At 41.7% G+C, this 21,891-nt stretch overlaps 1 protein-coding gene across 1 annotated transcript in view; it reads right to left on the bottom strand.

Moving 5' to 3' along the window:
• XYLT1 (xylosyltransferase 1) overlaps window positions 1-21,891 on the bottom strand; it is a 331,938-nt gene that overhangs the window by 140,604 nt on the left and 169,443 nt on the right. Inside the window, exon 2 of the mRNA XM_069734116.1 lies at window positions 12,965-13,490. Within this exon, the coding sequence (XP_069590217.1) occupies window positions 12,965-13,490 (526 nt within the window). The remainder of the gene's footprint in view (window positions 1-12,964; window positions 13,491-21,891) is intronic.

Here is a 21,891-nt window from a genome sequence, read left to right as displayed (position 1 = left end):
CCTTCTCTGGCAACCCCAAAGGGAATGATTGGAGCGGTGATCAAGCGTGTGAACTGCAGTTTACTTCTAAACGGAATGAAAGTACCCCAGTCTGGTGATTAGTGGGGGTCCTTGCGTTGGGTCCTCCACCAGTTAAAACCTAGGTGATAATAAGAGATGATCAGATCACTTTGTGAAACCCCGGTCCATGGTCCACGTCAGTACTCTCTGGCCATAGACATGAGCTACACGAATTTCCTGAGCTTGCAGGTTATTCGGCACAGCAATTGATTCAAAGACCTGATGCTATGCCATCTGTGTGGCGCACAGCACCAGGTAATGTCTCGCCAGCCTGGCAAATTAGAAGCTGACCTTTTGATCCTGGAAGGTAAGGACATTCCAGCAGCTCCTGTCCATGGCCAGAGAGCACTGAGCTGGCCTGTGGACATCTGATAAAGTGATCAGATCATCTCTAGTGATAACTTATAACTAACATTCTGTCTATCAAAGTCCAAGGAGTATCCACTGTTTAATCCCTATACTGGTATTTTGACTTTGCTGCAAGGGCTCCAAAGTTCCATCTGCTGACTGATGGGAAATATTAAACTAATTGGTGTGAAAACCGGAGAAACACTAGCAGAACCGAATGAACAACAACAACAAAAACATTTGCCTTGCTCTTTTCTCATAATGGACTGGAAGCACCGCAGAACAAGAAGCAGAGCCATGAGTAGACAGAACTGAATCTAGAAAGTCAGGGATAAATCACAGATAGGGAACAGTTGCAAAAATACATAGGGTGACTTAGGATGCCAGGACCACTGAACCCATCTTATGTTTTGCCCACTGACGAACCCCCCGACTAGCCAGTCAGCTGGACCTCCTGATTGTCAAAGCACTGCTGTCGTTCATTCTACCTGGGCAGCCAAGCATATTGACCATCGGTGTGTTTTTTAGATTGTGATTTTACCTTTACTGCTAGTCAACCTCACAGTAAAACATCTCTTCTACCATATACACAGTTAGCTGTGGATTTTGGCTTAAATTTGTAATACATATTAGACGAATCGTTAGCTGAAACTGCAGATGGGCCAACCATCTACCGAGGCTTTTGTCCAAGGGCATGATAGTTTTCAATTGGTCCTATAATCCCAAGGTACATAGGCCCTGCCAGAGGCCAAAGCAAACCTGCATGGGTATGAGGAGGTCAGGAGTAATGGCATTTGGCCACCAGCTATCTAAGGCATAAAGCATCTTTAAAAAATGACCTTCAACTTAATATATTCAAATTTAGTATGGTCATCAGTGGACCTCCATGGGCCTTATATACGGGGTAATATACCCTCTATACTGAATTGTATCAATAAGTATTTATATAGGTCATGAAACTCCAAGGTGACTTTATTCATAATTCATTTGAAGACACATATTCACTGTTGCAGAACCTCTTTTCAGGAGTAAAATGAGTTTGTATTCCCTATTGATTGACAAAAAAACACCAACCTTCTTTTTCACATGGGAAGTTTCACAACCGTGCAGAACCATATTATATATTCTGCAGCTACTTAAGAACCTCTTTTTAAAATGGACAGGTTGCAATACACTGTATATCGGTCAATCAGTGGTTTGCGCAGGAAAAGGAACTTTGAACAAAATGGACTGACAACAGACGGCTCCTTCAGGAAGAAAAAGATAGTGCCCTTCTCAGTATAATCGTCAGGTTCAGACATCAGAAGGCAGAATGTGACATTTATACAATGTTATATAATATTGGGGTACTGGTCCTCACTGGCAATGCTTCCTGGGAAAAAGGCATGTAAATTAGATCTCCTCCTCTCCAGCTTTAGCGGTTCAGCTTCAGGGTGCTATGGCTTCTTTAATGAGTGTCTACTGTCTTCTTCCACTGAAGGTTGTCAAATGTCAGGAATATAAATGGTCCACATGGGCAACCCGAGCACCCACAAATGTAGGACAACTTGTAACAGAACTAGAACTAGGAAAAATTAGTAAAATTAATTAGTATTACAGATCTGCTACAGAATGGCTCCAAGCATCTAGGGCAGATCATCCCCTGATACACGTGCAAACTTATTATATGTTCAAAACTATTAATACTCCTTTTCCTCCTATTATAATAACCTCCTTCAAAATTACAAGAATGCAAATTATCATCAGAATTAACAGCCTCGCCATCCACCATGGGGGACCGATGAATATTTCCTTCATTTACTAGTCTTTAGTCATTTACATATCGTCTCATTACACAGTCTTGTACTTTCTCATCACAGTTCCGATACTCATTCATTGAAATTACTTCTAAAGCCCCTGGTATAAAACACAACTTACAAAAACTATGTGATAAAGGACAGATGATTGCTTATATAACGATGCCCTAATGTAATAACAAACTGGGTGAGAAGGGCTCGGTAGTCACTTTGACCATTTTTGTCCTTCTAAACCTATACCCCATTCGGGACATTGGCTAAACACAGTCCACATAATGTTCCATTTCTCTCAGTCAGATGTAAAGTAGATCAAAAAGATTTGTGGAAACCTGATTCTGAATTCAGGTTGGTATTCTGTGGCATTTGGACCAGAGCAGGGTGAACTTCTTTCAACCAGGGATGTGGAGTCGGTAAGCTCAACCTCCGCCTCTAACTCCTCAATTTTTCTGACTTCCGACTCCACGGCTTAGACTCCACGGCACTAGTCACTACTGAGCGTGTACATATAGTGCAGCATGGATTCATCTCAGCTAAAAGCCTAGATCTTTACATCAGGAGCAGAACAGAGATTTATAGTAGATTTTATAACTTTCACAAATTATTATGAAAACATTTACAGCACATCATGCATTGTACTACGGTACCCATTTTATTTTATTTTTTCCCCTGAATGACATCTACTGCTTTTGATTGGTCAACATCATTCAGGAGAGGAAGTACACTCCCCCTTGATAAGACTCTATAGCAATGCCCCTTTAGACTTATAAATTATAACTAGTAAGGAGTGAATTTGCTCATTACTCAAGATTTCCCAAGCATGCTCGGCGTTCTCCGAGAATTTGGGCATGCTCGGAGATTTAGTTTGTGTCGCCGCAGCTGCATAATATGCGGCTGCTTGATAGCCTGAATACATGCAGGGATTGCCTGTTTGTTAGGAAATCCCCACATGTACTCAGGCTGTCTAGCAGCCGCATATCATGCAGCTGCAGCAACACAAACTAAATCTCCAAGCACGCCCAAATACTCAGAGAACACCCAAGCATGCTTGGGAAATCTCGAGTAACGAGCAAACTTGCCCATCCTAATTATAACCTAAATTTTACATGCTAATATCTCTGCAATAGAGAGGATAAATACAAACTATGTTTTATTCGGCTTTGCAGCCACTATTCCATGATGTGACCAGTGTAGCAAAGCCAGGTAGGACAAGGTTAAATCCCAACTCTGCAGGGGTTGATTAGAGGAACCTGCATGGTTTTTTACTAGAAGCGGGAAGTAGGTTCACTTGGTGTGCAGTGTGTTGAGGGAGTGAGCAGTGTGTAGATTCTGCTGCGAGCTGCAGAGGACCATTTGTTGCAGACTAATCTAAACCAGATGAAGTGCCAGGATTGTCGCACGAGTGAGACACAGTGGTCTGTGACTTGAAGGACCTCTTGGTGCTAGTCTCTCTAACAGAACTTAAGAGATAGCTGGACATTTATCTGAACAGGTGAGCCCACATGTGCCCGTATCTGGACTGTTTATTTTATTCCTTTATGCCGGAGAAAGGATGTTTGCTTTTCATTGTGCTGGAAGTTTAAGCACTTTAATAAATCTGTCTGCTTGGACAAAAAACTGCATACCTGTGTGAACGTTGCCTAACGCCTACCTGAGCGACTACCTACACCAGCTTAACATGCGCAAACTGGTGAAAGGTCATCGTTAATAATATTTTATCACAAAAGAATTTCTTTATGTCAAGTTGTTTTTCTGCCTATAAATATGCCCTTCCATGGGTGTGCCGAAAGTGACATCCGACTTCGCAATCTGCCAAACACCAAATTGTCCCAGGAATCGGATGTCAGAAATTATACACATATAATACACCAACACTAACGAAAACAAAGCTAAAGATACATGACAGTAAACTGCGGTCTGCTAATGACAGGCTTATGTAGACCTCAGTTCCCAACTTTGCTTCTACTGGCCGGAGCAGAAGCCCCATGCATTGTACTACTTGACACTCGGCAAGCCCATATACACAGCCATGGCCTTCTTTTGTTTTGGGTTTTGCTGCTCATCATGTAATATTTTGACATATATTTTACATTATTTTGTATTATTTATTATTTTATACTGTGTGTTGGTAATTATATTAGATTTTCCCACTGGCCATATTTTCTTTTTCCCACTCGTAACCACTTATACTGACCAATGTAGACAAATAATCAAGGAATATTCAGTTTTGCCAGGAGTTGTTTTATAATATGTGTACCAAATACATGGCACTTACAAAACTATGTGCGTCATATGTACTTGCCATATGGGTAAAAACTGCATAGCAAATCGGTGGCAATTTACACTAAGCCTTGTGCATGTATGTCGAGGGGGCACAGACTGCTACATGTGGGTCACCCTAGTAAGTGACAAATTATATAAATCACCAATAAATAATGCAAAAAAAAAGCTCAAATATAGAAAACTAGGCTTTAGTGAAGAGTCTAAATGCCAATAGCCACTTATTGTCTGTTACAAAACTCCTTAAATAACTAGTTTATTTTTTCTCAATAAATCAATAATACAAGCAAAGGTAATAAACTTTGTAAAACAACTTAGAGAAAAAAATAAATCATTTCTCATTCACTCTCAAAAAATACTCAAATCTGTCTACAGTTCTGTCTTCAGTGAGGGATCAGATTTTAACTGCTGTCTATAAAAATGTATGGACAAAAGAGCAAAGAAACAAGAGCAGAGAAAGACAAAGATAAAGTGTAGAGGCTTCTACTGCAGAGAGAAAACTGTTAAGAAATGCAGGATGTTAGTCACATAATGGCCAGAAATAGTGTTATTCCTCATGTATCAACACATGACAGCTTCTAAAAAAAACAAGTCACCTGGAAGGGCAGTAATACTTGAAAGGTTTTCACTAAGTTTATAAGTTATCCTCTTCCTCTAGGATGGGCAACAACTTCCTAACTGGGACTCTGACCACTGGACACTCATTGATCCTGAGAACCCTGCCTTCATGAAGTGGAGTTTAAGCATACGCACTAACGCTGAAATCTTCTCTATGGGATTTCCAGGTTGGTGTACTTAGCCATCTGTACTTGGCTACCTCTGGAAGTGACAAATTGACTGAATGGAGTAAAGGTGGGCAAGATTGACCTCTGCTCCAGACAGGTGGGTTTCAGGTTGGTGTAAAGTCGCAGTGGTCAGTAAGTTATCATAGGATAGAGATAGGATAGGGTATAAACCCTTTAATGTGTAAAGGGATATTTTAGTTTTTTATAACGATAAGTTGCACAATTTTCCAATATGTTTTCTGTACCAATCTCTTCCAGCTTTAAAAACCTCAGCTTGCAGTCTTACGATAGGAATCTTCATTGCTTGCCTCCACGAGACATATAAATTAGTAAGGCTATGTGCACACGTTGCGGATATGCCCGCAGATCTGCAGCGTTTTTGACGTTGCGGATCTGCAACAGTTTTCCATGTGGTGTAGAGTACGATGCAAACCTATGGAAAACCAAATCTGCAGTGCACATGCTGCGGAAAAAACGCGCGGAAATGGAGAGTTGTTTTTTCCACAGCATGTCAATTTTTTGAGCGGATCTGCGGCGTTTCTGACTTCCATTGTGTCAGGCCAAACCGCAGCAAAAACGCAGGTTTAAAAAGATTTGCGATTTTGCTGCGGAGTTGGGTGCGAGAAACGCTGCAGATCGGGAGGGGGAAGAGTGTGTGGGCAGAGCGTGGGCGGAGACTGTGTGTGTGTGTGCGGAGAAGATGTGCATGTCTGTGTGGGGGTGTTTGTGTGTGTCTGTGGTGGTCTGCGGGGCTGTGTGTGTCTGTGTGTGGGGACCGGGGGTTGTGCGGGAATCGCGGGGGTCTGCGAGGATCGCAGGCCTATGTGTTGTGATAGACAATTCAGTAACACAATGTACATAGCGATCAGAGCACATACAGTGATCTGACAATAACCCAAAAATAATAGAACGAGCTCTGAGACGTGGTAACTCTGTAAACCGCAATTCCTGATCCTCTCCAAACACAACTAGAGGCAGCTGTGGATTGCGCCTAACGCTCCCTATGCAACTCGGCACAGCCTGAGAAAACTAGCCTGAAGATAGAAAAATAAGCCTACCTTGCCTCAGAGAAATACCCCAAAGGAAAAGGCAGCCCCCCACATATAATGACTGTGAGTAAGATGAAAAGACAAACGTAGGGATGAAATAGATTCAGCAAAGTGAGGCCCGATATTCTAGACAGAACGAGGATAGGAAAGATAACTTTGCAGTCTACACAAAACCCTAAAGAAAACCACGCAAAGGGGGCAAAAAGACCCTCTGTACCGAACTAACGGCACGGAGGTACACCCTTTGCGTCCCAGAGCTTCCAGCAAAACAAATAGACAAGCTGGACAGAAAAAATAGCAACAAATAGCAAAGAAGCACTTAGCTATGCAGAGCAGCAGGCCACAGGAATGATCCAGAGAAACACAAGTCCAACACTGGAACATTGACAGGAAGCATGGATCAAAGCATCAAGTGGAGTTAAGTAGAGAAGCAGCTAACGACCTCACCAGATCACCTGAGGGAGGAAACTCAGAAGCTGCAGTACCACTTTCCTCCACAAACGGAAGCTCCCAGAGAGAATCAGCCGAAGTACCACTTGTGACCACAGGAGTGAACTCTGCCACAGAATTCACAACACCTATGCGAGGATCGTGGGCCTGTGCGAGGATTGCGGGGGTCTGCGGGGATCACGGGGCTGTGCGGGGATCATGGGGGTCTGCAGTGATCACGGGGCTGTGCGGGGATCACGGGGCTGTGTGTGTCTGTGCGAGGGTGTGTGCGGGTCTGTATATAGGCAGGCATCGTCCAATGGGACTACTAGTCCCATCCAGCTATGCCTGCTACAGTGACAAGTAGCCGGATGATGGGACAATATAGTCCCTTCATTCGGCTACTGTGTTCAAGTGTACAAAAAAACACAAATACACACATATACAGAACATACAATACATACAACATACAGAACATACAACATACAGTGCATACAGTACATACAACATACAGAACACACAACATACAGTACATACAACATACAGAACATACAACACACAACATGCAGAACATACAGCATACAACATGACTTTTTTAACTCTTTAATACTATAGGATTAATAATGGATAGGCGTTTTATTGACGCCTCTCCATTATTAACCGGGCTTAATGTCAACTTACAATACAAAGGTGACATTACCGCCTTATTACCCCATATCCCTCTGCTACACGGGAGTGGGAATAGAGAGGTTAAGTGCCTCTAGGGGGACCCCACATCATTTTTTTTAATAGCCAGTAAAGGCTACACAGACAGCTGCAGGCTGATATTCATAGCCTGAGAAGGGGCCATGGGTATTACCCCCTTCCCAGGCTACAAATATAATGCCCCCGGCCGTCGGCTTTCCCCCTCTGGCAGGGAAAATCCTCAGGCAAATCCGCAACGTGTGCACATAGCCTTAGTCTGATCATAATCACTGATGGGCAGACAGTCGTCTGACTAATAACAAGATGGGGCTTTGATAACTATACTGACTGTAACAAACCTGTAAGGGATCATCAGGTAAGGTGGATCGTGTAAGCCCCAGGTCAGAGAGGACATATGGACCTCAGGCGTTGATGCCAAAGGTTGGAGGGATGTGGGCAGCGAGGACTCGACACATTTGGGAATCTTAGGAGCGGCAGGACAGATAAACTGGAACCCAGCAGTGACGGAAGCAAGAGAAGCACAGCATGCACAGATGGTGGAGCACACCAAACAGGAGGCTAGAGACACAATCCCAAATCATAGATGAGTGAGTCAATGGGCCTTAAATAGTTCTACATTGATGACATAATTAAACCACACCAGGCAACCTGCAAAGCTTGAAGTGGAGTATAATGTAGAGCACAAAAGAGGGCAGGGGACCCAGAAGAAGGGAGTAAAGCCTGGGCTACCTAGGAGAAGGGAGAGAAGCCTGGGTGACCCTGGAGAAGGGCGAGAAGCCCGGGCGACAAAGGAAAAGTGAGAGAAGCCCGGGCGACCCAGGATAAGGGAGAGAAGCCTTGGCGACCCAGGAGAAGGAAGAGAAGCCCAGGCGACAAAGGAGAAGGGAGAGTAGTCCGGGCGACCCAGGAGAAGGGAGGGAAGCCCGGGCAACCCAAGGGAAGGTAGAGAAGCCCTGGCGACCCAGGAGAAGGGAGAGAAGCCCGGGTGACCCAAGAGAAGGTAGAGAAGCTTGGACAAACTAGGAGAAGGGAGAGAAGCACAGGCAACCCAGGAGAAGGGAGAGAAGCCTGGGCGACCCAGGAAAAGGGAGAGAAGCACGGGCGACCCAGTAGAAGGGAGAGAAGCCCGGGTGACCCAAGAGAAGGTAGAGAAGCCCAGGCAACCAAGGAGCAGGGAGAGAAGCACAAGCGACCCAGGAGAAGGGAGAGAAGCCCAGGTGACCCAGGAGAATAGAGAGAAACCCAGGAGAAGGGAGAGAAGCCCAGGCAACCCAGGAAAAGGGAGTAAAGCCGGGAATGCCAGGGACAGATATGTAACAGAGCCGTACAGCTGTTTGTAACTCACATGACCAGAGGATAGATTTCTATCTGCTGTATGTAAACAATGATGGATCCTGTTTAATGACTGAAAGCAGAGATTTTGAAATACTTGAGGAATTGATACAGCAAGTATAATGGAAAAATGTTTAGCTTATTATTTTGTAAAAAAAAATAACATTTATGTGCTAAAGCAGGAAATTCCCTTTAAGCACGGTGCCATCCATTATTACTCAATCCCTTTAAAGTGGTAACTAATGATTATGTAATTGCTTAAGTTCATCTCTTAACCCAATGAAGACGGACAGCATACAATGAGCTCAGACTACTTGTAATAGATTTACCTTGCAATGCGAGTTAGTACATTAGATGATCTTGTGTATAAGGATGATCTGCCGTCAATCATGGTGACTCACACCCGGAACTACAGTCACCAGAGAGTAGACTATGTGTGGAGACATGGCTGCTCTGACCTATGGAGGTTCTCTCTGGGGGAAATCAATGTCTCTATTCTTCTAAAACAAGGAAGATATTATTTTACTTGAGAACGGCTCTCTTGAGTCAGGTTAATCATAAAGTAACCAGCAGAATTGCAGGTCAGGCTCGGCACAATGCGCCTTGTCAGCTCACAAAATTGGAATGCAACTTTATTGCTTTAAATAATGTGTCCTGTATTACAAATATTTTTTTATGTACAGCAACAAGACCCGGTAATATCCACAGCACAAATATAGAAAAACTGTACAGATACTAGTAAAGATTAAAAAAAAGATACGGTATATAAAATCAATACCTATAAAATGCCTAAAAATCTTATTAAATAAATAGCTAAATATCGCTTTTATAATTTCTCATGTTAATGGGATTGTCCATTACTAAAAAAGCCTAGAACAACCCCTTCTCATTCCTTGCGGTGATAAAATAAAAACCCCTATACTCACCTCCCGTTCCGGGCACCATTCCAGTGGTGTTGGCAGTTGTGTTCCCTTGCTTTGTTGTAAGGACGCGAGAGCCGGTGCCCAATGAGTGATGTCATCACTGTCCCCACCTTCTGACAAATTTAACATCAAGAGGAAGTGAGTCGCCCACCTGGGCCGTGGGGTACTCGGCATCGGGTCCGGTCTTAAAGGGGATGTCACGGTGGCTGCAACCCGGTCCGTGGCCCTGGGCGCCCAATAAAAGGAAAAGTCTTTTAGGGGTTTTATGAATAAAGTTTGTGATGCCGCCTGTGGTATTCGGTCAGTAGGGACTGACACTGCTTAAAGGGGTCCTCTGGGGTGATGGTATAGCAGCTAGATGGTATAACTTCCCACAGGTGAAGTAGGTCTCCAGGGCTCCCAGCGTATGGTGAAGATGGGTGGTGCGATGAAGAACGAGGACACAGGTTTGCAATGTCTTTACCTGGTTTACTGTAGGCTTCAGGCAACCGCAGTCCAGGGCACCAGACAACAGGTACAGGCAGGGTCCGGCCGGCTTGGAAGTGAATACAGAGTCTCCATCACCAGGTGGAGATCAAAGCCTTCCTCCAAGTGCGGTAGTGTTGTAGTCCCTACCGTCGGCTACCGTAATCTGCACTAGCCAGGGAGGTAGCCACTTCTCAGCTCTGCTCCACTGGTGTTTCTCCCTCTTGCACTCTTTCTACAAGCTGTTCTTTTTTTCTGTTTCCTTCTTTCTCTAGGAGCTGTAATACCTTGGACTACACGGCCCCTTCAGACTTTCTGGCACTCACTGCCGTCTGCTCTCTTCAGGTCCCCTGACAGTCTGCACTGTCTGCTGTCTGGGACGAACTGCCTGCTTTCCCTCCAAAACCAGAATATATCAAGGGGAGTACACCCTGAATCCGGGTTCAGAGCTCGCCCTTCTGGTCTGGAGCGTGAACGTGTTGTATGTAGTGTTTACCTGGTGAAAGATATCCTTCATCGCTTCCAAGCGTGACACCACTCTCCCCAAGGGGAAAGCAATTCCACTGTGACACCCAGGACTCTGGGGTGTCTCAGAAGTCAGAGAGTAGCCACAGCCCTGGCTTCCTGTAGATGCTCAATACGTCCGGAGACGGGGATAGGGACGCCAACACTAATCAGTCACAAGGCTCAAGTGTCATAACATCGACACGAGGAAATGCAAGAACAGACACCGCTGGAATGGCGCCAGCACTAGTGGTGAGTATAAGGGGTTTTATTTTATCAGAAGCAAACATTCAGATCGAGAAGGGGTTGTCCCCGTTAACTACTCCAACAAACGATTCATTGAGATGACTAATTTATAGGCATGTGCTGTTCAGATCTGTCGTACCACACAAGGATGGCTAGGGGCACAAATTGTGTTATGTTTTAAAACATACTATATTACATAGAGGGGAACCAAAGCTCCACTGGCTGTCATGCTGAATTCGAACTGATGGCTTTGGCATGTGCAAATGATCCCAAATGCAGCAACCAAATTGAGCTTTTAACCTACCATTCTATTAATTCCTCTGCCCTGTCAGTTAATGCAATGGCAGCCTGTTCACTCGAAAAGTTCCAAACTATAGGGCTTCTCTTCACCTATAATGTTATCCACTCTACGTACTCTATAACATAATGTACATATCTACTTCACCTTTGCCCTGTGTTTTATCTATCAACCTATTATTATCCTACGCCCATATACAAAACAATCGAGAAGATTTAATCAGTGCTGCACCTAAACACTGGATTGCTCTTCCTCAACTAAACCCCACTTGTTTAAATGTAAGGTTGCTTTTTTATGATCTTTTCTAAAAACACTACACACTCGAACTGGTTTGTACATTTCCACGGATTACTAAGTCTAAATATTTCTTTACTAATTCCTTCTGCCTTCATGTATCTCATCTCTCAACACTTTTTATTTGAGCTTCCATGGATCACAAATGGCTCGTTGAACGCCTGTGGCTAATCCACTGTACCAAACAAGAATTTCTTTCCATAGTGTCTGGAATGTCATTCCTCTTAGGCTGTAAACTCAGAGCAGCAGGGCCTCTCATTGTGTTTCGCAATGTATATATATATATATATATATATATATATATAAATATATATATATATATATATATATATATATCTCATACATACGTTCTGCTTTGTTGGAATTGAGCACGTTGCATCTCCTGATTGCAAAATTTTACGGTACTATTAGGCGGGGATGCCTAGACTCAAGATTGTTTTTTTACTGAAAGCTTAAAATAGTGTAAAATAAATTGAATAATATTCACATTCTCTGGGCTGTGCACACTTTGAAACAGAAGCTTTTTGATGAGATGCATAATTCTCGGGGGTCTAGTGCACGACCAGTAGGAGGCTGAAGACCCATAGTCTCACCGATCAGCAGGCAACTCACCTGCTAAATATGAAAAATGCTATACCCGCTAAGGTACCTGATAAAAATGAACAACAACATTTAGAAAATACTTTTGGCAATAAACCTCAAGAGACTGGACATTTCCTTTTAATAAAGAATAATCGTTTACAATCATATTTTACCATTCTGTGAACACACTAGAGGCACATACCCTTACATAATTAAATATGCGCTTTTTTTAGATGCAGGAGAGGGCAAGAGAGAGGTATTGGCTACCAAATGCCAGTATATTTGCAATTATCTAAAGAAAAAAAAATGTGAACAATTTACATGTTTAACCTAAATATGACCTCTCTTTTGCTGGCAACCTATCATTATCATGTCCCATATCAAAAACACTCACCTGTGCTGCAACTGATTTCTAGATTGCTCTTCTTTGACTAAACGAAATGTAAGGTCAATTTTTTGGAGCGATTATCAAAACCTCTACACATTCTAATTAATTTGTCTGTCTTTTCAGATTATTAATTCTAAATATTTCTCTTCTAAATCCTCATGCCCAAACCTTTGAGCCCTGTTGATTACTATTGCTTGAGGGACATTCCACCTAAATGTATTTTTTTTGTGTGAAGGCATGTAAAACTTAAAAAAAGATAAATTCAGAGGGCATCTGATTTAGGGCTCTCAATGAATCCCCCAAAAATTACTATAGGAAACGAAAAAATAGCTCCAAAATTATGAAAAATGATAGACATCTTTGTCTGTCTATCAAATGACGGTACATCCAGCCTCAGTGACCACAGAGTCTTGCCTTCTCACAGACCATACCATGGTGGTCAAATACAATGATTAAAAAATAAGATTAGCGAAACTAAATTACCTTCCAAAGGACAAAGTCTGGTCACTTTCTCCGGCATCAGTTTCCCTTGTTTATGTTGGCAATAGACCTCGGCAATTTCTTGGCGACATTGTTTTGACTTTGCCCGAGAAAGTGCTGATATCGCCTCTTTACCGGTGATCTCACATTTCGGGGGTAGCTCATACTTTATTTCAGGGGAACTGTTTCCAGTCTTCTTGGAATGGTGAAGCTTAGTACTCCTATATCCATCCTTTAGGCTTGTCGAAGTGAGGTTCTTGGAAGGGACACCTACATAATGCAAAACTTCATTTGAATTTTTTTCTAGCGGTGAACTTTCTTTCAATTTTTCTTCAAGGGCTAACTTTCTTTTTAAATGCTCCTTCTGCTTGCTTAGAGGCTTCTTCCCTTGCTCCGTCTGGTGCTTATGCCTTTGAGTCCTTGGAGCAAAATTACTGTTATCAATATTTTCAAAGTCTTTTGGAACTGAATTCTCATTATTGCTGTCTGTCCGCATTTTCTCCTTCGGGCGGTGTGAAAAATATCCGTCCTACAAAGAGAGGAAATTTGAGGTTTAGTGTAAGTATACTTAAGACAAGAAGATCCATCGTGAGCAAATATTTCTCCATCCTGTTCTGATTACATTAGATTTATAGTCATAAAGTTTAACAAGAATATCACCAATCTTTTTTTTGCTCCAAAATAAAATACCCTGTCTACAGATCCTAAGAATTCAAACAAAGCCTTTGTGTTGTCTGATCTTGCCGTCATGTGTCACTTTTATCTTCTCTCTCTGAGGGAGAGAACATGGGGCTACCAGAAGTGAAACACATGAATGCGGGATCAGACTACAAACAAAGCATATTTGTAGTCTGTAACCATGGAGTCTCACAGAACTGCACAGCTTCTAAGGGTGCAGCTCTCCCGACCGAAGACTCATAAAAATGCACAAAACTGTCATGCACCAGTCATGAGACTCGCAGAAAGTCCGTGCGTTGCGATCTAAGATCGGACCAATTTGCACTGATGGTTGCATGAGCCCTTATTCTGAACCTCAACATAGGATCAGAATAGGACATGTTGTGAGTTTCATGGATCCCCTCAGATCCGTCATTTTCACCGATATGTGAATGGATCTGTGATACTCTAGGGGTCTAATTGCTGGCCGATAAAATATCTGATAGCACTTGGATGCGTGAAAGCGCTCTTACCTTCTGAGTGAAATGGACCAATTTTTTCACAAGTGTCATCCTAGGTTTTTTCTCATACCTTTTTATTTTCATTGGAGCAGGCAGTCTGACCTTTTTTTTATCCGTTGACTCTTAACAATGTAAAGCCATGTTCACACCTTCAGTATTTGGTCAGTAATTTACCTCAGTATTTGAAAGCGAAAACCAGGAGTGGGTGATAAATACAGTAGCGGTGACGTGTTTCTATTATACTTTTCCTCTGATTGTTCCTCTCCTGGTTTTGGCTTACAAATACTGAGGTAAAATACTGACCAAATACTGAAAATGCGAACGTGGCCTAACAGTTAAAAACGGGTGAAACTAGGATGAAACACTGAAGTATGCAGTCTGCCTTCCTAGTTTCATTTGTATTATGGATCCCCATAGACTTTAATGACTGAGTCTGACCCCCAATAGCTGATCAACATAGGACACGCTCTGGGTCTCATGGACAGGAGACACGGACCCGTTTTTAAAACTGATGTGTGCATGGCTCAATGAAACTCTGTAGCTCAGTGCACTGTCTGAGAAAAACACAGACAGCACTAGGAAATGTCGCATGGATGTGTGAATGTAGCCTAACCCTGAATATACATAGATTCGGACCATAATTGTGGTTCTCATTAGAAATCCTGTCCGAGAAAAAACAGACAGCACTAGGAATTGTCGGACGAACGTGTAAATGTAGCCTGCCTCTTTCACACTTCCGTTTTTTACAATCAGTTACAATCCGTGGAAATGTTGAAAAGATGGATTCTCTGCAGATTGTAAAAAACTGATGCACTGGATCCGTTTTTTTGACGAATCCGTCGAGGCAGTTGTTGCCAGAATTTATGGCTATGTGCACATGTTGTGTATGCGTCTTCGCCGCCTTTTTTCACTGCGAAAACACATACACAACACAACCCATGTTAAAAATAATTTAAAAAATAAAAAATCATGATATTCTTACCTTCCGGCGTCCCCCGCAGCCTTGCCGCGGCCCCTGCAGCCTTCCCAGTGCTCGCGATGCTCCCGTTCCCAGTGATGCCTTGCGAGACAATGACCTGTGATGACGTAGCGGTCTCACGTGACCGCTACGTCATCGGGTTATTGTCGCAAAGCATCACTGGGAACGAGAGCTGCCGGGAGCATCGCGAGCATCGGGAAGGCTGCGGGGGTCGCGGGAAGGCTGCGGGGGACGCCGGAAGGTAAGAATATCACGATTTGTTATTTTTTAAAATTATTTTTAACATTATATCTTTTTACTATTGATGCTGCATAGGCAAAAAAAAAGAGAGAGAGAATTTCCCTGACTGGAAATTCTACCGCGCATGCTCAGTTTCAAAAGACGGCATCCATCTCTGGAGTCCTGCTTTTGACGGTCAGCGACAGATCCTGCATCCATATTTAAGATTGTGAATCTGGTGAAATATCCTCACCAGCACTTCTCAAAAACATTCTGCTGAGTGCTAACGTTCCTTGTTAGAAAATGAATATTTGCATTAATATTTAGATTTCTGTAATTGCTAGAATAAAACCCCCAAATATTCTCATGAGACGCTGAACAAGAGTCGCCAAATCCGTGAATATAATTAGTGCCGGTCCAGATTTAACTTGTTTATTGCAAAACTTTCAAAGCGTTGCTTAGAGCCATCAGAAATAAAAGTGAATTATTTAAAAGTCGGGTGTGAAAAACACCTATATTTATCCAGTCATCCTAACCAGACATGACAACTGCTTGAAAACATTTTTAATTAGTTCTTAAATTAAAGAAGCATTCAGATTCTGCTGCTGATAAAACCGACAAATTCTTATTTTTCGGGGGATTTTTTTAATGCATTTTTTATGAACAAAATGAATCACACCAATTATTTTCTATCTATGAACCTGCAGTGAAGGCCTTTTATAGCACAGGGGTTATGTGAAATTCTAAATCAATAACTTTTTTTTGGTGAATTCTAAAAATGGAACAGTTCTCAGATAAATATGGCTCCGAGAGAACAAAAATAGGTTTGTCACCATTTTCCATCCACGACAAGGTAAGTAATGATTACGGTATATATATATATATATATATATATATATATATATATATATATATATATATATATATATATATATGTATATATATATATATATATATATATTATATCCTCCTATAAAATACTAACTTGGTAAAAATGATATAAGCTGAGCAGTGAAAAGGCAATTAAGAGGGTTTTTCTGGGAAGATCAGTGATCCTTTTTACTAGAATTAGTGCCACAACTGACCACAGGTTGTGTTTGGTATTGCAGCACAGCTTCTTTAAATACATAGTAATATCACCAACAACCTATGAAGAAGCATGGCATTGTTTTTATAGGAAAGAAGACATATTTTCAGAATACCAGACAACCAGTTTAATATTGATGGTCTATCCCTCATACAGGCAAAATTTGATCAATGGAAATCCAACCACTGACAAGTAGCGGAATGAAAGGAATGATGGCTCCTTTGGTATCTACATGTGTTGCTGTGCATAGTTCTGCAGTTCCATTGCAGTATGTATGGTGCAGTGCGGGAAGACTTGCCCTAGGATGGTCCCTGGAGATTTATGGCATCTTCTCACCTGGACTGATAGATCTCGCCCTATGCACACACAAAGGGAAAACCCTGTCAGTCTAGGCGGCAGGGGTGAGGAAAAGCTGCACAGAAAAAGCCTCGAACTAGACATCATACTTTTCAGAGTACGTTTTGTCTGAAACAACACAACGTTTCAGAGTAAAACATACATGACTGCAATTGTGCAACCAGTACATGACTCATGCTGATCAAGGTTCGGGCAGCATGGATCAATGCCAGGTTAACTTTAAAAAAATAGTTGGCTTTTTACCTGTTAGGTCTCATAAATATAGTAGAGATTGTGCTGCAATATATACTGTATATATGGGGGCCCTGAGGAAGTGTGTGTTCACGCGAAACGTCGTTGGCCATTGGGAACGCTGTCTGCCTCGCGCAGTTTACATGTAAATTGGAACAAAGCACAAGTTATTTAGGATGAGTGCCACAAGCCTTTGCATTGATATTTGGATACTTGATTGCTATTGTGCTGAGCATCTTTACCTGTACGCAGAATACCTGCTGAGTGAGCATGGTTGCTGTGATTAAACTGAGGAGACGCTTTTCACATGGAATCAGAAGCGTCGATGAGGAATTCCTGCTTCTCTCACTGTGCTGCCATATGGTACTTTCCATAACGCAGTTTCACAGCATTATTCTCCTCTAGAAGCAATTATCTCATGAAGAATATGCCTCTATAAGAACTCAGGGGCAGAGGTACAATACCATTATGTCCATGATCACTTACAAGGGGGCATTCTTTGTGTCTGGAGGAGAGAAGGTTTTTCCACCAACATAGAAGAGGATTCTTTACTGTTAGGGCAGTGAGAATCTGGAATTTCTTGCCTGAGGAGGTGGTGATGGCGAACTCAGTCGAGAGGTTCAAGAGAGGCCTGGATGTCTTCCTGGAGCAGAACAATATTGTATCATACAATTAGGTTCTGTAGAAGGACGTAGATCTGGGGATTTATTATGATGGAATATAGGCTGAACTGGATGGACAAATGTCTTTTTTTGGCCTTACTAACTATGTTACTATGTTATGTTACTTAGATTATTTGACCCTTGTGTAGATTAGAAGCGCAGAGGTATCCTGAAGCTGTCTATTGTCGTCTTATACTAGAAGAACATAGATGTTTGAGCCAAACGTGCTTATGTCTCGATTCTAAAGCCTGCCACATTTTCATTAGACCAATATAGGTGAAACCCACTGATAACCCACTGGGTTTGGCAGATGGACTAATGTGTATGGGAGCCATGGACACTTGATTGTTGGGGGAGTTAAGGATCCAACATCTCCGATTTCCGGGCAGCCAATCCTTTTGTTCTCCCTGAAATAAACCAATAGACACGTCTGGCAGCAGCTCTCTCATACAGAGCACAAGAGCTTGGCCAAGTGAGCGCTTCTGTGTATAAGAGAGACAGTCAAGAAGTCTGAAATCTAATGTGTATAGTTGGCTTGACTAAAAGACCACAGTATAATGTAGCTGCCAATGCAAATGTGATAAAAGCCTGTCATAGAAAAATTAAGGTCAAGTAGGTCTATCAAGTTTAACCTAATGTTAAAAGATCATACAATGTTCATCCGGAAGAAAACAATGCAGATCCTCATCGAGTCTCAGACATTTTTAAAAAAGCACTCTTCACAAAACATTTCTACATGTGTTTGTAATGTAGTGAAATTACATTAAAACATTTACTAAGCACCAGTTTCTGGTGACACTTCTGGTGGTCTTCTTCTGGATCATGGAATCTCAAATCAGACAAGCACACACATGATGTAATTCACAAAGTAAGTATATGGAGATTTATTCTGGTCTCATAGGCCTGGTGGAAGTATCACCACCAAACACAATGGTCCTTGTATGAACCGGCAAAGGAAAGGAAGGGTCACGTGATCCAGGAGAGGATCTGAGTGCCACTGGAAAGTCAGTGAAGGCCACAATTGGTCAGTATGTTAATGATTGGCTACAGCGGTCACTTGCTCTTCTACTTTGCTTGTATGATATATGTATGATATATTTTTCAACTGAAATCTGTGTGTAAATCTAGTCTGGATAAAACGGTGGACTTCTCATTGAAGTGGTCTTTTGGAAAAGTGGAACACCATATTTATTGTTTAAAAGTGTAGAACATCTGTAAAAGCTTTAAAGTTGCAAAAAGCCAAATGGGAAAGAGTCAACATTTTCGTAAAGACACATTACAGATGAGGACCATGTGTTGTTGAGAAAGAACAAAGAAGTTGAAAGCTTTAAGTCATGAACAAGATGGTCTCCTACAGGCAGAGTAGAGGTTTCCCATGAAACCACATACTTTTAATGACTTGCATTGCTTTTCACTTTTAAACCTGTAGACAAATTACATAGAACTTATCCTTTAGATGTGTTTGTGTCTTTTTTGTTTAATTTTACCAATTACTGAGGTTGTCATCAAAATTGGTGGGGTACTGACTATTCATTTCAATAGCTAGAGCTGTCCTTTTGTTGGAAAATGCATAGGTTGTGAAAGGGAAGGGGCTGATTTACTTCTCAAATTGAGCGGTCAGCCGCGTCACATACAGAATTGATGATGTGCCCCATACAAGAAATTATAATAGAAGGTGGAGCTGCTGGCACTGAGAGTGAAATAATAAAGCCTTGGTAATAGTAGCACTTGAGGAATTTATACAGAATTTTATCAAGCACACTATTACAGCCCCCATACACATTAGATTAAAGTTGTCCGAAACATTTGATATTGGTGGGATCGTCCGACTCTTCCCCAAAGCCACTGAGAACACATGAGTGCTTGATTGCCTTTGGAACTGGACACCTCTGATAAACTGCAGCGGTAGCTGGTAACCTAAGCAACAAGCAATAACCTATAAAATTCTTGAGAACAGAGATGAATTTTAATGAGAGATTCATATCAGAGTTGCTTCTTTTTACCTCAAAAATAAAATGAGACAGGTCAGGTCTACTAATGAGAACTGTAAGGGGGCACAATTATTTAATTTGTCTTAAGACCCTAAGAAATTTTACGGCTGGTATTATTATGATACAAAAATAACTTCATAGATATTTAGGCACAATTGCTGATGATTAAGGAATGTGATTAATTAGAAGGTAATTTATCCAAGTGGAATTACACAGTAGAATCTCAATGCCCTTTCAATTTGCAAACATATTAATGCCTCATCTTCACTACTTGACGAATCTTCTTCCGATTAAACTGCATCTCCAACCAGAGCTTAGAGACAGTAAATGTCAATGATTGCATAAGGTATCAACTCGAAACTATGAATCCTACAAGCTAGTATAGGTAATTTGCTTCATTTTACCTTGGGTGTTTAGTTCTATTTATATATATATATATATATATATATATATATTAATATATATATTTATATATATATATATATATATATATATATATATATATAGTACAGACTAAAAGTTTGGACACACCTTCTCATTTAAAGATTTTTCTGTATTTTCATGACTATGAAAATTGTACATTCACACTGAAGACATCAAATCTATGAATTAACTAACACATGTGGAATTATACACTTAACAAACAAGTGTGAAACAACAGAAAATTTGTCTTATATTCTAGGTTCTTCAAAGTAGCCACCTTTTGCTTTGATGAATGCTTTGCACACTCTTGGCATTCTCTTCATGAGCTTCAAGAGGTAGTCACTAGGAATGGTCTTCCAACAATCTTGAAGGAGTTCCCAGAGATGCTTAGCACTTGTTGGCCCTTTTGCCTTCACTCTGTGGTCCAGCTCACCCCAAACCATCTCGATTGGGTTCAGGTCTGGTGACTGTGGAGGCCAGGTCATCTGGCGTAGCACCCCATCACTCTCCTTCTTGGTCAAATAGCCCTTACACAGCCTGGAGGTGTGTTTGGGGTCATTGTCCTGTTGAAAAATAAATGATGGTCCATTTTAAACGCAAACCGAGTGGAATAGCATACCGCTGCAAGATGCTGTGGTAGCCATGCTGGTTCAGTATGCCTTCAATTCTGAATAAATCCCCAACAGTGTCACCAGCAAAGCACTCCCACACCATCACACCTCCTCCTCCATGCTTCACGGTGGGTACCAGGCATGTAGAGTCCATCCGTTCACCTTTTCTGCGTCGCACAAAGACACGGTGGTTGGAACCAAAGATCTCAAACTTGGACTCATCAGACCAAAGCACAGATTTCCACTGGTCTAACGTCCATTCCTTGTGTTCTTTAGCCCAAACAAGTCTCTTCTGCTTGTTGCCTGCCCTTAGCAGTGGTTTCCTAGCAGCTATTTTACCATGAAGGCCTGCTGCACAAAGTCTCCTCTTAACAGTTGTAGAGATGGGTCTGCTGCTAGAACTCTGTGTGGCATTGACCTGGTCTCTAATCTGAGCTGCTGTTAACCTGCGATTTCTGAGGCTGGTGACTTGGATAAACTTATCCTCAGAAGCAGAGGTGACTCTTGGTCTTCTTTTCCTGAGGCGGTACTCATGTGAGCCAGTTTCTTTGTAGCGCTTGATGGTTTTTGCCACTGCACTTGGGGACACTTTCAAAGTTTTCCCAATTTTTGGGACTGACTGACCTTAATTTCTTAAAGTAATGATGGCCACTCATTTTTTTTACTTAGTTGCTTTTTTCTTGCCATAATACAAATTCTAACAGTCTATTCAGTAGGACTATCAGCTGTGTATCCACCAGACTTCTGCACAACATAACTGATGGTCCCAACACCATTTATAAGGCAAGAAATCCCACTTATTAAACCTGAAAGGGCACACCTGTGAAGTGAAAACCATTTCCGGTGACTACCTCTTGAAGCTCATCAAGAGAATGCCAAGAGTGTGCAAAGCAGTCATCAAAGCAAAAGGTGCCTACTTTGAAGAACCTAGAATATAAGACATATTTTCAGTTGTTTCACACTTTTTTGTTAAGTATATAATTCCACATGTGCTAATTCATAGTTTTGATGCCTTCAGTGTGAATGTACAATTTTCATAGTCATGAAAATACAGAAAAATCTTTAAATGAGACAGTGTGTCCAAACTTTTGGTCTGTACTGTATATATATTTTGGAATTTGTAGATATTAACTTGATTTTATATCTTTTATTTTTTTTTTTTACATTTTTAGGTGTTGTTATGCTGTTTTAT

Source organism: Ranitomeya imitator, chromosome 7 (assembly GCF_032444005.1).
Source record: "Ranitomeya imitator isolate aRanImi1 chromosome 7, aRanImi1.pri, whole genome shotgun sequence".
Lineage (NCBI taxonomy): Eukaryota > Metazoa > Chordata > Amphibia > Anura > Dendrobatidae > Ranitomeya > Ranitomeya imitator.
Note: the sequence above shows the minus strand (reverse complement) of the source record. Positions and strands in the feature narration are given on the sequence as shown.